The sequence below is a fragment of the Trachurus trachurus genome (assembly GCF_905171665.1).
Source record: "Trachurus trachurus genome assembly, chromosome: 9".
Classification (NCBI taxonomy): domain Eukaryota; kingdom Metazoa; phylum Chordata; class Actinopteri; order Carangiformes; family Carangidae; genus Trachurus; species Trachurus trachurus.
The window spans coordinates 13,364,667-13,382,594 of record NC_139895.1 but is presented as its reverse complement, the minus strand read 5'-3'; the positions used below and the strand labels follow the sequence as shown (position 1 = coordinate 13,382,594).

At 42.5% G+C, this 17,928-nt stretch overlaps 1 protein-coding gene across 1 annotated transcript in view; it reads left to right on the top strand.

The window, feature by feature from the left end:
• The window catches only part of LOC310991557 (transmembrane protein 132C), a gene marked incomplete at both ends in the record, with an annotated part of 260,708 nt that overhangs the window by 78,766 nt on the left and 164,014 nt on the right, over positions 1-17,928 (top strand). The window contains 2 exons of the mRNA XM_083979307.1: positions 14,153-14,574; positions 15,033-15,613. Coding sequence (XP_083835433.1) covers positions 14,153-14,574; positions 15,033-15,613 — 1,003 coding nt within the window. The remainder of the gene's footprint in view (positions 1-14,152; positions 14,575-15,032; positions 15,614-17,928) is intronic.

Below are 17,928 nucleotides of genomic sequence, written 5' to 3'. Positions count from 1 at the left end.
GAAATGACTTTAGGTGTAGACGTGTGTGTGAGAGTGTGTGTGTGTGTGTGTGTGTGTGTGCGTGCACCCCTCAGTGCATTTGTGTTTGTGTGAGTGGGTGCGTTTGAGACATAGCGATAAAAATACCTGCGCTTGTCAGACTTAATTAAGTTTGTGTTCGTGTGGCGTCTGTAGCAATCGATGGCAATAAGACGGAGAATGACTGATAAACAGGGAGTGAGAGACTGATGACAGCGGAGGCAAGTGAGACAGAGAGGGACGGCTGCAGATAAAGAGCAGGAGACAGATAAAGAGTCAAGAGACAAACAGAGCTGAAAAGATGGGAACAAAAGTGAGACAGAGTGAGATAAAAAAAAAGTGACGGAGATGCAGAGAGTGGAAGAGAGGTAGGAAAGAAGAGAGAAAGAGAGAGAGGTGCCTGTCAACCAAGTGATAATCCCCTTCCCCTCTCCTCCCGCTCATTAGTACTTCAATCAGATTACTCGCACCAGATTCCGGTAATTAACTGTTGAACATTAATCAGATTGGCCTAACCAGATTACAGTTGTAAACAGATTAGAGGGGGGATTACCCTGGTGTGCTGTACAATGGTGAGAAGAAGTGGATTTTCTCCCCTCCTCTGTTTTTCTAATGAGCTACAGTGTGAGTACAGTCCTGTCATTAGCCTGAAAACCTGGGATAATTACTTCTTTTTTATATGAGCAAGGCTGTATGTATATCCTGGAACTCCTCAATTCTGATTGGCTGAAACAATGTGGATTATTTCCTACCAAAGGAAAAAAAAAAAAAAAAACTACTACTGTACAAGTACTTTGCATCAGAGAGATAAAAGGACATAGATGCAAATTATTATAGACAGAAGAATCAAATCAACTATAAATACACAAATTGTTGGAGGAAAAATAACCACAGTGTAAAATTATATCCTTCCGTTCATAGCTGCAGCCATGTTAACAAAACAGTTAAGTGTTCCTCAACCTTTAAAAAAGAAAAGCCCTTTTAATAACAGCCTGAAGGAGCGGTGGCATTTTGTCTGAGTGGAAATCAATGGGCTGCAATTAGATGGTCGATGCTGAATGCTCCACACTGTAACAGGATGTAACATTATTGATGTATTTACCTTAAAGGTAACCTGTGCAGTTTTTGTTTTCCCTTCTAAATTGCGTTTTGTGTCCATCGGTGAATATGCAACGTTTGTTGTTAATCACACACTGAAAACTTACAAATGTGAATAGGAGAGTCCCCTCGCTGCTGTGGAAAGCTGCAGCACATTTAGACACGGAGGCTATCCATATACATTTACATTTTCAAAATACATCTTTTCAGATTTTAGCTCCACATTAGAAATGATGGTAGATGATAATCTACCTGAAGTGGTTTTAACTCCTCCCTTTGGCACAGACACATAGCTCAAACCATCTTTCAGCACCTTAAACAAACAGTACACCAATATACGGTATCTCTATGTATAAGTCTGTCATATCTTGTCTTGTATCAATAGTTTGTGCTTGTCTATTTGTCTTATCACTCATACATTGTTGTTTTTTTTACCTGTTGTTCCTCCATCACTTAACAAAAGAAATGCTCATGCACTAGACATGCACATGCCTCTGTAAACAGGAAGCTGGGCTGTTGATCGCTTGGTTGCAGAATGTGCGATAAAGATTTCCTGACATCAGAGATTATTTAGCCGTATAAAATGTAGAATTTAATTGCACAACAACAGCTGCTAATAAAGACATCGAGGTCAGCTGTGCTTTTCTAGTTCGTCATTCATGTTGCATTTTCCACAGACAGTCGAGTCTGACGCTGTTGTGTTTTCATCCAGAAAAGGGTCACATGACAGGAGCGAGACGAATCGGTGCAGGATACGTGATGACTCAAATCGGAAAGTGAACGTGGGCGTCTGCGTCAGTGAATCTAAAAGTCTCTGTTTTAGGGGTTCAAGAACAAAAGTGACACATGAGTGGGGGTGAAGCCTGATACGATATCAAACATTTACTGAAAAAAAAAAAACATGGAGTTATCCAACTAACCAGCTCTTTTACTTCCTGCTCTGAAACTCCTCCGCCTTGTTTGAGTCATTCATTTCTCCATTGCTCCTCTGTCTCTCTTCCTCTCTCTTTGGGACATATTCCATCAATGACGCATGTGCACAAACTGTGTCACAGCAACTAAATGTGTGTGTGTGTGTGTGTGTGTGTATGGTGAGCAGACATACAGTGTAATGGCTGATATTAGTCTTGTCAACACAGGCCTCACTGCCTCAGACATGCAGGTCCACATATAATGTTTGTTACAGAAATGCACTCGTCTTCTTATCATATCTAATCTGTCTAATCTGTGAGTTTCACTCATCCACTCACTCCTTCCTCTCTCTCCTCACTTTCTTTCTTCAGCTCCTCTATACATTTATCTCCATTAACTCGTGTCTTTTCCTCCTCCTCCACCTCCTTTGTTTGGTGTCCCCACTCATCTTCCCTCACTCTCCTCCACTTCCTCGTCCTCTCTTGTCTGTCCTCTTCCTGTCAAGCTCGTCCTTCACTTTCTCCTCTTCCCATCCTTCACTTATCTGCCTCCCCTCTGTCTGACTTTCTTTTTCTCCTTCTCTTTTTAACAACCCGCTCTCCCTGAAAGAAACTCATCTTCCACATTGTGATCCACCATCATTTCATCCTTTCCTCTCCTTCCCTCTCCTCTCCTCGACTCTCCCTAGCTACTTAGTTCCTATTGGTCCATTAAGTCAGTTGCGGCTGCGACTCCTTTAGCCCCTTCATAAGCAGCTTTTACAAGTTGTGCTTCCTGGCTGTGGACCACTGGACGGTAGAATTGAATGGCACCAAGATCCAGTGGATTTATCCCTCTTTCATATTCCCAGCCTGAAACACACAGGCTTTTCTTCACAGTTGTGTTTTACTTCTACGCCTTTTGTTAATCACTCTTATTGGCTGCCGTGTCTGTGGTGAAGCACTGCAGGTGATAACGTAGGCACAGTTATACTGTGGTATATCATGGTTTGCAGCCTACAACCTGTTTTCAATAACTACACACAAAAGTCTTCTCTCTTTCTGCCTAATGGATATAACCAACGGTCAATATTCAAGAGTGTTGAATGAATGGCACTCAACCTACTAAAACACTTTTTTTTTCATTTTCCTTTATTTGATATTTGACTCCAAACTCATTTCACTCTCTTTGAGACCTCACACAGTAGCTCTCAAACATTTTTATAGTTGAATAAATTACAGAATGTAGTTGTGTATCTCTTCTATTAGCACACGTTTGCTTTTTATGATGCAGTGGAAAACGCTACTTATAAATGAAAGTGCCAGTCCCTTGTCCTTTAGGCTACTACTGTAAAATTCGGTGTATAAGTCGCACTTTTTTTTCCATCTAAAAAGTTGGGTGCGGGTTATACACCGGTGCGACCTATAGACCAAGGTAAATTTCAACGCCGTTCACACTGTGTTTTCAGCGATCAGATTGCAATCAGATGGAGCTCGACCACATGAAAGTACAGTGATCCAATCGGCCAAACCACCAACAATATAATAATGTTGGAGGAAAGTTCTGGCGGCAGCGACAGTACATGACTTTGGCTCAAAGGAGGTTAAAACTGTAACATTGTTTTTATCACAGTTTGAAACCTTTTGATCTGATTGACTGGACGAATCGTAATAGTCGGTTCTTTTCATGCCCTTTGTATGTGTGAGAAGTCGCCTGGCATGGCTACTTCAACAACACTATAGTCACCTCTCTCACTACTAAGGTAATGATTGAGCATGTATGAAGGAGTGGGAGTTTATCATTTCCCCCCACGCTGCCCCTCCATTTCCCCTCTGTGCTGCTCGACTTCCTCTCTGAGGTCTTTCCTTTCTTCGCCTGTTTCTGTCCCTCTCAGTCATATGGTGACCATTCGAAATTGCTCTTCACACTTCTCTGCATCTGCCACCACACACACACACACACTCAGAGGAGACTGAGTGCAAAGACCTCCAAGTGCACACGCTCTGACATGAATCACATGTCACAGTCACAAAATTCACACCCACAATTCCCAAAGTCCTCCTCCTCCTCCTCCTCCTCCTCCTCCTACTGCCATCCTCGCCTTCCTGCACTGGATCTTTCAATCAAGTCCACTTTGCCTCCTTTTCCCTGTTCCTCAAGGAGAGTCTGCAAATGGATGGACAGAGTGGGGGAGACGGATAAGGAAGTTGGTGGAGGGGGTGGGGGGAGTTTTGATTATAGAAAATGGGAAAGTACTGTATAAAGAGAGGCACAAGCCGTAATAGCGAAGGGGGGAAAAAGCTGGAAAAGCAAATGGTATATTTCATTTTAACCTCAGGGGGAGACGTCTCTTGGGAATTGCAGAGGCCATAATTACAGCCCTTACCAAGCAGAACAGCCAAATACACTGTGTGTACTAAAAGTAATAATGTGGAACGTAACATCCTGACCCGACAGTGTGGTAAGGAAGGTTCATATTGTGTAGTCTGAGGGAATAAAACAAATAAAAGAACAAAAGTAATTTTGTTATTGATTATCTTAAATGTAAAATTAATAATTAACTAATCATCCATAATTAATCTGGAAGTGATTCTTGTGTTTTGGTTGTAGGCTAAAGTGAAACAAAGAAAACAAAACCTCACACACCAAAGCTAAACAACGCAAATATAAAGACATGCAAGTACAAAATTAAAATGAAATACAACTGTGTAACTACAGTAATTCAATTCAATTCAATTCAATTCAATTCAATTCAATTCAATTCAATTCAATTCAATTCAATTAAGATTAAAAGAATAGATGTGGTTCAGAAGGTAGAGTAGGTCGTCCACAAAGGTTGGTGGTTTGATTCCCGGCTCCTCCAGTCCACATTTTAAAGTGTCCTTGGGCAAGATACTGAACTTTTAAATGCCCTTGATGTAGCATCCGTGTGTATGTGTATGTGTGTAAATGTGGCTTCAATTGCAAAGTGATTTGAGTGGTCAATAAGACTAGAAAAGTACAACATGAGTCATTCACCCACTTAAAGCTTACCTTATTCCTTCATTTTGTCCTCATTCAAAGTCTTTTTGTAACTTCTAAGTACTTTAAATGATGGGACAATTAAGTGTAGCCTATGTGTGTGTCTGTGTCTGTGTGTGTGTGTGTCGTTTCCATTATGAAGACAAATGAGATTAAATCGTCATCTTAAAGATATCAGACATGAGTCTGTAGAATGTAAAGAAAACCATGAGCGTGTCGCAGAGTGACGTGAGTTCATGGGCGGGGGGCAGGTGATTTATATGACAAGTGTTCCTCGCCGTCCCATTAAATTACACCTATGGAAAGGTGTAATGACAAAAACAGACGGAGACAGGCTGAGAGGGACAAAGAGGCTAAAGACAAACAGCGGCGAGGAAAGCTAATATGGGGAGGTGTAGAGGAAGAAATTGAGAAAAAGAGGCAGATGGATAGAAAGAGAAAGGGGGATATTGGGTCCAAGCAAGTTGTGTTGTGGGAAGGAGGAGGGGGGGGATTAGTGGCAGCGGAGAGAGATGGTAGTCAGACCATATCTGGGGAAATGTGACTCCACTGACCCAATGACAGGGATATCAATCAACAAGTGGATGTGTGTGTATATGTGTGTGTGTCGGGGGGAGTATCAGGGATTATTCCACCGGGGGGGGAGAGAAAATCCTCTGGGCACTCCACGGACAAGGACAAAGTCAAAGGTAACTTAATCACAATTACACAAACTGCTACAAAGCTTTTTCATGTTAGAATGAATTCCAATTAGCAGCATTAGTCCTCGATTAAAGAGTTTGTGCAGTCAGCACTTTGATATTTGAGATTTCAAAGCAAAATAAAACAACCAAAAGAGTTTCAAAGAGAACAAATAGCTCTCCTATTGAAGGGGAACTGGTCCGAAAATGGCCCAAGGAAGATTTTTTTTAATCATGGGAGCAGGACTGGCTTTTATAAACATGATTATGCAGAAAAACTGCATCAGTGTGGATAAACTGCAGCCATAAAACAAACACATACAGTTTCAGGTGCAGGAAGAAATCACAGGTATCCATTCAAAGTTTCCTCACAGTCTCCGTCTTGCAGGTCTGTTGCACTGGGTTTCATAATGCTGCCAAGGTGTGGGTCTTCCTTTCTCCAGCTAATTGGCATCCGTCTTACGGTATCCGTCTCTGTAAATTGTGTGCGTTACAACCAAGCTTTTAGCAGACTGGTTCAACTGTCAGATCCCCCCCCCCCCCCTCCCAAAAAAATCTCTTGACACATAGTTCGGTTCAGAAACGTTCACTTCGACCTCGGAAACACCTTCCAGACACTAACTCCACATTTCGTAACACTGGTTTTCAGTAATTCTTTCGGAGCGTCTGAGCTCAGGCCCATCACTCCGACATCAGGGGTCATATCCTCAGATTCCTCTTCTCCTGAGCCATACTCTCAATTGATATACACTTTTAACAAGGTTAGCTTTAACATCAGCAAATTTAAGGATAGAGCAAGTCAGAAGACAGAGAGACGGACAGAGAGAGAGAGAGAGAGAGAGAGAGAGAGAGAGAGAGGGCTGTGAGAGCAAGAGACGGAGAGACCACCAAAATAAACTCCAAGCTTGTGATGAATGCTCTGCTCCGAAATAGAAACCTCATCCCTCTCTCATCCTCTTTTCACCCTGTTATCTCTCCTCCACCACCAGTCTTCCTTTGCTTTCTTTCAAATCTCAGCCCCATCTCTGTCCATATATCTGTCTGTATCTCTCTCTCGCTCCATATCTCTTTGCGTCTCTCACTCTCTCTCTCTCTCTCTTTCTCTCTCAGATAGCGTGCCATCTGTGTGATCAATGGAATTCATTCTTTTCAGGAAATTCACCCGTGATGGGTTTTTTCTTTTTTCTTTGCTGTGTCTGTGCCTTTATGTTTATTTATTTCTTTTTTTTCTCCCTTTTTTGGGGGAGGGGAGGGGGTGCAATTTGCTTCTGTGGATAAAAGCCTCGACTGAAGCAAAAGCAAAACAGACGTTTTGATGTTTTCCATCAAACATAAGTCAGTTTTGGACAACTGTGCTGTGTTTTAATGTTGTACAAAGGAGGAAAACAGTAGTAGAAGTATGTTCACTCTGGCTGTGAGCGTGGAAACGCTTTGCTCAACAGTTAACAGCCTCAGATTAAATAAGTTTTTAAGTTTGCGTTATCACATATGCAGATGATTCTGTGTTTTTCTTGAAGAGTATAAGAGCAACTTCGTGGTCCTGTGGATGATGATTTTGTGGCTTGCAGTGATGCATCTTTTCCCCATTTAAATGAGTCTGAAACTAAAAAAAACCAACAACAAAACAACCAGGATCAAAGGTGCTGACATTGAGCTGTTGGACACGTTATCAGAACATGTTGTACTTGACATCAAACTGTGTTTTGAACCTCTTGTTGCTTGCAGAAACATCTGCACTGTGGTGTTGAATCAGATTTAATGGTCTGCATTGTTACCCTGCTTTGGTTATTTGACTGTAAGGTTTAAAGGAGGAGTCAAGCCCTGCTTACAGACCTCTATAACAGGCAGGTGTTCAGACCACCACCATCTTCCAAGAGATACATGTTTTCCTTTGTTCCTGGCTACTATTTATTTTTCCTGCTCATTCGCACAGACTACTTTCTTTACCCCTGCTCTTTGACCTTAATGAATGAACTCTTAATGCAGTAACCATGGATATCCATGAGCGTTGGTCGAGTGTGAGTTTATGTTTATATCATTACTGGAGTTCCCCTGAAAAGGACAATTGATATACTTTTAACTCTTGAACTGTGATCAGTTTTATGTTTTTTCTTTTCTTCTTCTTTTCCTCCACAACAAATTAAATGCCAGTTTGCCAAGAAAAGACCTAAGGAAGAAAAATTGGAGGACTGGCACATAAAGCCCCAAACAGATGGAGGGGGAGCAGAGAGCGGAGGTAGTTTGTTTGACGATTGTCATACATGAAGGGAAATTGGAGCGAGCTGAAAATCATGAATAACATTCTGGGGACCGTTGTCGCCTTCTGCTTCGGGAAGATGTGGCATTCATGGTGTGGCCTGATGGAAACGTATCTCAAAGTTTATTTAGAAAAGTGAAATAGAGCTGTGGGTTATGTGTGTGTCCGTGTGTGTGTGTGTTTAAGTTCACTTTGCTGTTGCATGGCTGGATGCTCAAATCTGATATGAAAGACTCACGTATGTGTGTGTGTGTGTGTGTGTGTGTGTGTGTGTGTGTGTGTGTGTGTGTGTGTGTGTGTGTGTGTCTGTCTGTAATTAAACATAGAAATCTGAGTCAATATTTAACCAACACAATATTGAGCAGCACTGATACCGTTATCACATCTTGGTATCTTCCCTTTTCTCTCATACCCATCTGGCTTTGCTTCTTTCTTCCTCTCTTTCTTCCTGTCCTACACGCTCCACTGTGTTCTGATTATTGGCTGAGTGTGTGTGTACGTGTGTGTGTGTGTGTGCACTCGGAAATAAAGCAGGATGGGCACTTTTTTGGGGGTGGAGAAAGGATCACAGATGGGCCTTGTCAAATCTCTGTACATCTGGCTTTGTTCCTGTCCAGTTTTCCACATACACACAAAGACACACACACAAACACACCTACGTATATTGCCTCAGTGAGGATATATGCACATATACACTTGCACATTTCAGAAATACATGGACTTGGCTAACCATGCAATGCATGCACATTGCACATGTATAGTCATTTACACATATAAACATTTGCTCTATCTTACACACACATTGTGCAGCAGGACGCAGCGGGTATGAACTCCTGCTGTGCTTGGTGGTTGCCAAAGTAATGACGCCAGGGAATCTGGACCATGCCAGGTTCAATGGTAGCCAATGTCCCACCAGTGCTCGAACACCAGATTTCAGGGGGATCAACCTTGACTTAGCAGTAGAGCGCCGCCTGTTGGGCTGAGACCAACCTGCCTCCCAGGTCTGAAGGTTACACGTGTGATGATGTTTCTTCACATAGGACGAGTTTTTAACAGTAAAAACAAGTCATCATGAGAATGGATAGATAAAGGAAACAAATGTGACCTAAGATACTGTAATAGGTCTCTATAATCTGTCTTTTCCTATTTGTATCATAATGGTTATGACTTCATCCAAGGGTCAACCTTTGCCAGTGTGTGTATGTGTGTGTGTGTCCACAGGAGTCTTTTGAAGCATATGTCCCAATCCCGGACAGGGACCTCGAACAGCTGACACACACACTCTCTCTCGCTCTCTCTCACACACACACACACACACACACATGCACATGCACATGCAGGCCTTTGCGCCTCAAGGACACCGATGATAATAGGGGAGAAAAACTGGAGCCCACTGAGGCTAATGTGCTGATGTGCTCTGACCACACGACCTATCTGTCAGTCAGCAGTGGGTGGTTACAAACTACATTTCAGAATTCACTCTGGCTACATTTCAGCCAGCACGTGACTCTTAACCTCTAATGAGAGAAGGCTCCAAAACATGAAGTGCCCTCACCGACCCCCGTGCTGCGAGCATTCATTTGCATTATGTCGACCTCTGATGGTACATGAACTTACATTTTATTAAAGTACTGATGAAGCCAAGGGAGCTGTATATTTTAATGTATTATTAATATGGGAGAAATTGAATTTTTCTTTTCTTATTCTGGATGTCCTTTCATGACCCAAACAATTTACCATAACGATTATGTAAGGCTTCTTAAAGGTCCCAGATTGGACATAGTTAGATTTCCTGTCTTTTCTGTTTATGAAGCAAGTCTAGATTCCAAATTGATACTTTAATTTAATAGGTATCGAGCCTCAGTCCATATCGAAATTGAAGAATGCCTTCAGACACTGAGCCTTAACATGAGCTGTAAGGACTTTAGTAACTTTGTGATGTCACAACAAAGCAGTTGTGTAGGCTCTCAGTCATGGCCTAAGCCCTGCCCACCACGACCCAGCATCCAACCTTGCAGGATTTTTTATCTGCTAAATTTTTATTTGATCCCGCAGAAAACAGACAGCCAATCAGAACAGAAGCTCAGAGTCTCCTTTCTTCTGATTGGCTCACTGAACTGTTGAGCTCCAGAAAGAAGCAGCTAAAGAGAGTTGTTGAACTGCCTTGGGATACAGTATACTGTAGTTTTGGTTCTCATAACCACAAATGCATCTTGTTATGGAGCGACACTTCAAATGCAACACCATTAAAGTGTAACATTTGAGATCTAAGGCTTATCAGGATGCAGTTGTTCCGCTCCTCATATCCCATTGTCTTAAATTTCACTCCAAACCTTTATTGACACTGTATGCTATGTATAGTGTTGGTGCATCCATCTTCTCAAAAGTTTTCTGGGACAACTATCGAGACAAGTCGGTAGGGGTGGGGGAAAAAATCGATTCATGTAAGAATCGAGATTCTTATTCTCCAAGATTCTGAATCGATTCATAATCTTCAAAAATCGATTTTTTATTCATTTTCCTCTGTCTCAATACGCGCCCTCACAGCGCCGTACACAGCGCTGCAGCACGCCATGGCGCTAAAAGACGTTCGTTAACCGCCTACAAACGTTAACTGATCTGATTTATAGCAGAAGTGAGTGATATATTTGTGTTAATATAAGTCTTAAATAGTTATATCTTCCGACAGCAATCACTTACATAGAGTGTTTGGACTGAAACACGGGTCTCTCAGTCCCTCTGCTCTGCTCTGAGCCGAAGAGAAAACATTTATCGTATCCTACAGTTTTTATCCAATGAGGAGAGAGAACGGCATGCAGGGCTGTGTGTGCAGCCAAGGAACGCCGTGAATGTGGTGACGTAGGGACGAGGACTGTTATGGTGCGTTCAAGGAAACTCGTATTTTTCCGACCGTGAAGTCGTACCAGTTCGATCTGGTACGAGTTCACCGGTCGGAAGTTACGAGTGGCCGTTATAGTGACTTTCACCGGTAAAACAGGTCGGAAAAACACGAGTGGGTTGCCTGGAACGCTACAAAGTCGTAAGTTGTGACTTGAAGCTGTAATTTACGATTTCAAAAGCCTGCCTGGAACGCAGCATTAGCGAAAACGACCGGATCACTCACTTCTGCTTTAAATGCTCTATTGAATGTCTGTGACTAGGCTTGTGCCCATCAGCAACCCGACCCTCTATTGAGGAGAGAGGACGATCGCTGTTTTTTTTTTTTTTTTCGCCGTTAAACACATGCGCGCTCCAGCTGAGCAGCCACATCCACTGCGCTCTGGATCAGCTGATCGGTGCTCAGGTGACGGATCTTCACTTTTTTAAACTCATACAAAGTGCAGCCAACCACCAGGCTGAAGAGAGAGGACCAGCAGCAGCAGCTCCTCTGACAGCTCCTCTGTGGCGCTGCAGACAGGCTGCAGGTCAGCTGGCGTGAGAGCGGAGTGCCGTCTTTTTTTTTTGTTACAGATGATACATGTCTATGTGCATGTGCATGATAACTGATTTTGAATCGAATAGACACCCAAATATTCACATCCCTTCAGTCCAGGCTTTTGAAAAGAGAGTAGCCTAAAATCAGCTTCATGTAGCAGTTTACTTTAAAATGGTTCAAATATATTGCTGCTGAATAAATCTGAAACATGTGATGTGCATTTTTGGGGGGGAAATATGGCTTCTGATATAATAGTCTGTAGACATCATCATCATTCAACTTTTTCACATGGTCTGGTGTTAATAAAGCAAACTAAAAATCGCAAAAATAAAATCAAGAATCGGTTGAATCGAATCGATTTGTGAATCGAATCGGTTGAATCGAAAATCAATTTTGAATCGAATCGTGACCCTAAAAATCGGAATCGAATCGTGAGCCACCCAAAGATTCACATCCCTACAAGTCGGTGTCATTCGGAGTGAAGTGTATGCATATGCAGTCATCCTGTGTAACGTAAAAATGCCACTATCTCCAATTGGTTGTGTATGCACCGAGTTTCCTCTCTCTTCTTTCACCCTCCCTCTTTTGTCTCACTTTATTTTGGTTTGCTTTTTCCTCTGCCTCACTCTTCTCTGCTTTTTTTTCTATTGCTCTCTCTTCCTTTCTCTCTTTCTCTTCGCCTGTCTCTTTCACTCTAATCTTATCCCTACGTGCCCACGCACCATAACCAAACCAGCCTGCTTATTCATGTTGCACTGAGGTATCACTTTATTTCTGTGCTATTATTTTTTTGTGAAGTCGCCTCAGTATGACTTGCCCCAGACAGCGCTATGCTGTCCCACCCTCATTATATTTTCACACTCTGCTACCCTAGGACACGAATATTCACACACACACATTTCCACACAAACCCACTGCTGTGTGTCTGTGTGTGTGTGTGTTTTCTTTTGTGAGGTTCAATGGAAAACCTCCAATCTGTTTTTGTATATAAATATAAATGCTAGTTTGTACTCCATATAATTTGACTCTTATTTACAGCAGTAGCCTTTCCATGCACTCATTTTCTGTAAATGTTTTTCCATAGCCTACTATGTTATTTTCCGTTGTCCTTGGCTACAATTTTGACATTAAGTTAAATGCATTGCACTTCAGGTTTAATCCACTATAAACATGTGGTTTATGATGATGATTTTGCTATTACCTATTCAGGTTTATGTTTTATTTGTTTTGTTAAAGAGCAACAAGCTTTTTGTTCATCAGGAATCAGCCATTATATCAGCCTCTTCAAAAAACAAAACAAAACAAACACTGGACTCCATTGACAAGAACAGCAATTTTACCCTGCTGAACATGAGAGTTACTACTGCAGAGTCTGATGCTTGATCAGTTAGTTTGTTTCCGTTATTGCATGAATTGAATATTTCTTCCACCACTGATTGTCACACAATAACACAGCACACACACACATAATGCAATAAAGCTCACCAAGAGCAGAATATCAACATGTTGTGTTGTGTGATATGAAAATCAATCTTTTATCAGTGGAGTCTGGTGGATTTTGAGCCCAGTGCTAAAACAACAGTTTGTGCATTTTAAGTTAAAGGATCTTATTCTTTAACAAATGGCCAATTTGTATATGAATTGATTGCAGTTACCTGATCCTGATACACATGTTGCTAAATCCCGTACAGGAGGGGGAAAAAAACAAATATATAAAAATCTCATATGTGACATTACTTGTGCAGAAAATAGTAAAAAAAATAGTGTTCAAACAGTATTTCATCATTAATTGTAAGAAGCTAATTAAAAATATGAGTTGTAGGGCCTTGTAAGTTTCCTTTAACTCAACCCCAAACCCAAATGAACTCATGTCAGCAGTTAGCTAACACTCATATCAGAGTTGACAATAAGTGATCAGTTTGGTCGTTCAGTGCCTTGCACAATATAACGCTGACAAACCAAACAGAGGATTAATAACAAATACTGAGTGATGGAGGATTAAGGGATAGGGATCAAAACTCCTTCCCATCACAGCGCACTCGGTGTAACCCCTTGTCCTCTTTGGAAATGAGATACTGAACCAAAACCCCAGTAATCCCAGGATCCAAACACCCAGTCTTTGTGAAATGTCTGGTAAATACAGCGGGAGATGAATAAGAAAAAAATAAAGTGAATGTAAATATATGGAAATAAACTGACAAAGAGCAGTATGTCATGTCTGATAGTGTGTTTGCAGGTGTAATGCTTTTTGAAACAAGAATAAAAAAAATAAAATAAACAGCCTTGTATTAATGTGGAGCCCTGTGTGCTGCTGAGTCTGTGCTGATCAGTCTTGTGTACACGACTCGGAGCTAATGTGTTTATGCTCATTTCTCCTGGTAGGGAAACTGTAAGGAAACACCCTGTACTGTGGTGTATGTTGTGTCAGCGCGTTGTAATGCCCGTGTGAATTTATGTGAAAAAAGCTGATAGATGTGAACGTGTGTTTATATTAGTGTGTGTAATAAAAATGCATTTCACAGGTCAGTGAGTCTCAGACTTACACACTGTTTGCTGTCCTCACTTTAATAGATCATTAGCTGCTCTGGGTTTCAGTTACAAAGCGACACTGTAAGCATTATAAGGTGTTGTTTTCATTATTTGTTTTGTGAAAGTGAAAGTTTTTTAAATGAATACACAGCTAATCTTTCTTTTCTGTCCTCTCTCTCTCTCTTTCCTGCTCCCCTTTTCCCGTCATCCTTCTCTCCTCAGTGTCTGACAGCCGAGCAGGAGCAGCTGGAGGCGGAGGACCAGGAGGAGGGCCGGACTCCTCCCAGCCCCGCTTCTCCTCCTCCCTCCCCACCTACCTCCCCGTCCAATGCCAGCTGAGCGGCGCCGACTCCGCCTTCTTCCTGCGGGAAGCCAATCAGGAGGTGATGCGGAACGGCAGCCTGTCGTCGCGGACGGAGCCGTTCTTCCTCCACCAGCTGGAGCCGGGCGTCGCCGCCCCGCAGTCCCTGCCCAGCGTCAACTGCAGCTACGCAAACGTGAGCGTGGAGCAGCCGATCCCCGTGGAGCTGCTTCAGGGCCCGCCGCCCCACATGCTGCTGACCACCAACCAGGTGACTCTGAACTGGAAGGTCAAAGGTCAAGTGGTGGTGCCCAGAGTAGGCTCAGCACAGCCCTGGATACAGGTATTGTTTTACTTTTTCTAATGCAAATAAAAGAAAAGTTTTAAACCTCACATACACTTCGCATGAAGATAATCAGAGATTCTGTTGATTCATTTATCACATGTTGGTTTGTCTGCTCATGATAAAACAAATACATTATTTTAAGTCAGGAAAACATGATGTGACACCAACTTTTCTTTGTTTATTAAACCTGCATAAAAATATTTTTGGCCTCTCGGGGACAGTGGGTAGTTAGGATTAGCATGTTGGCAAACAGGTGTTTATTTAAACAGAAGCAGAAAATGCTTTAATCAGTCAGAGCTGATGATTGTATTCACTGATTCATAATTTTTCGCTATTACAGCACATCTAGCACAAAATATTCTTTTTTTTTCCAAAAATTTCAGTCCAGTGTCTTATTGGCTAGCTGTCTGCTGATTTAACCATTATGACATCATATGTATCTGTTGTGTCCTCAGATACTCTTTTACTTAGTAGGGCGGCGTTGGGATGAGCCCGACCCGCCTCCTCCTTCCCTCCTGCCATGTGTCAGAGCCGTGGCCATCCGGGACACCAGCGAAGCAGCACCCTCGGCTGGCTGCCGACTCGTGGGACCATCTGGCATCTGCGTTGTCCGTCTGGAGATTCCCCCAGCTTGGTTCACACCACCGCAAGTGAGAAAGCGGCCTCCTGAAGTGACTCTGCCGTCAGTGGATGTGTATTACTCGGTTATACCAGTAGAAGGGGCCGGTCAGGAGTGTCCCTACATCGTCAACGAGCCGTGGAGAGGTCAGAGCGCCAACGCCGGGCCTCTGGGAGGAGGCCTGGGCGTGGGCCTCGGAGGACAGTGGAGCCCCCTTGTGGATGAGGGTCTTCAGGACTTGCTGAAAGCTGGTTCTGTGGCGATGAACGTGGGTTCGGTTTCTGCTAGAGGAGAAAGACTGAGACTGGATGAAAACGTGGAGGTTGTGGTGCCGCCCAGTCCGGTGCGGCTCGGCAAGACGGTGGCGTTTGGTGTCTACATGAGGACGGATTCAAACACGGAGCAGTTTACGCTGAGGTAAGAGCAGGAATGCTTTTCACTGATGTGGCTCCAGGTTAATTTGGTGTTTTGTCCTCTTTCAGTGTCATTTCACATTTTTCTTTCAGTCTCTCTCTGATTCTTTTTTTTCTATCATCTCCACTTTTTCCTTTCCTCCTCATCCGAGCTCTCTCATCTCTCAACACCACCGCCTCCCCGAGGTTGATGGCTGTCACCTTTGTGTACTCAGCCTCTTTCAGGAGCCAGCAATGCAAATAACACCCTCATGAATATTCATGAATGATCTGAGGAGAGGAGAAAACATAGAGAATGAGAAGCGGGAGGAAAGGGTGACTTCGAGGCAATGAATGTTGGGGAGGCAGGAAAATAAAAGGCAGTAAAATCAGAGTATAGGCCCTGGTTTCTCAAACTGAAGGAATCCAAAAATATCTCTCAGGTTTGCTTGAATAGGTCACCAACATAGTCTCCCAGATAAACAGCATTACATTTTCCATGAGCTTGTATTGCAGGAAGCAAATTTCAGTCTGGTTTGCTGGCTGAAAATAAGTTTACACTCCTGATCTAGACTTAAGCAGGCATATCTGCATCCCATCTCCGCCTCATCATTTCACTGACTTTGGGGATTTCAGGCTGACAAATGACAGATGTGCAAATTTATCATTGTATCCAGAGAACGTCCCAGCAGCACACACAGCAACAGTGGCTGGATACAGCATTACTATAACAACATGCTCCTCTGAGTTTGAAACTATTGAGAACAATTTATAGAGCATGTTTTGATACATTTTTCAGTGTTACAGTCTCATCTTCACTCGAAGAAAAACCCTGAAACACACCCAGCACATCAGCCATCTCGCCTTTTCACATGAGGCTTGAATATCTTTTCTCAGATCATTTCCACAGAATCTTTAAGAAACTGATTTAACATAATGAAAGCTGCACATTGGTGTCTCTGCATGAGACAAGTAGTCGTCCAATAACACACGTGTGAGCCATGGAAGAGATTTTGAGAGGATAAAGTGTCATGTTTAATTTTGTTTGATGTAATGATGTGAGTGAAGATCAAATGAATGTTTAAGCACAGAGGTTTGGGATTAGTCTGAGCAGGCAGCACGAGGTTTGCTTGGTGGTTGTAGCGAACTAATAGCAGTCAAGAAACGTTTGACTTTTGCTCCTACAACCACTGTTAAACATCGTTTCACATTATGGATCAAAGTTAATGATTTTCACAGACTTCACTCTGCAGTTTTTTTCTCATTAGACTTGACCACTGATAACACGTATGTGATAACAAAGGAATAGCTACTTTAAAACATTGTTTTTACTAACGTGGAAAGCTAATAATACTACGTCTCCAATCAGATACTTTCTCTGTACACTCACCCTGTGTACACAGTATACTCGATGCCTCAAGTCAATCACTGCCAGAAATAACGATATCTGCTTTTTCCATTCAGAGTTTGAAATTTGACTTGGCAACTGGTGACATCTGTACCCACAGTTTTGCACTGGTTGTAGGGTCATAAACATAAAAGTGTGGAAGCTACTATAGCTAACAGGTTCACAACAGCTGTCTACAATGTGTGGATTTATACAGGTTTTTTTTATCAAATGTTGTCAGCATCTGTGAATGTGCTGCTGCTGCCTGAATGAGGTCAGTAGTACTCAGTACTTAGGCGATGGTCCTACTACACTGGCGCTTTAAACAAATGAGCAGATGCAGTGTAATGTAATGCAATAGAACGCACTCTCTTAAACTGGCTGAACCTCAGAAAGCTTTTTTGTCTCCATCATATCACCTTAATAGTTTTACCATGGACTTGCAGTGTTGCGTAAAGGGATAGTTCAACATTTTGGCAAATTGGCCCATTGCCATAATCCATATAGTCTTAGGAGTAGGTTTGTTACCTTTAATTGTCGGTGCAAGCTATTTTTAGAACGGTGGAGCCGATCGGTGAGCTGCTCAGTGCTACGCTATGGAGGCTAATGGGATTTGGAGTAGTTTTCAAGGTAGCAGTTTTTCGGCAAGCAGTCTCGGCATTTGCCTCAAAAACAACTCCGTCTCGTAACGTTTCATTACTATCTCATAGCGTGGTGAATGTGCAGGTCACAACTTGCCAACAAGAGCGTTTTGGAGTTGTTGGATTGTGTATTTGACGAGTTTGATGAAGGAAACCAAGAAATCCCATGAGCCTCCGTAGCGTAGCTCTGAGCAGCTAGTGGCTCTGCTCCGCCGTAAAAATAGCTTGCACCGACAATTAAAGGTAATGAACCTATAAGACTATAGGGATTATGGCAATGGGCCAATTTGCCAAAATGTTGAACTATCCCTT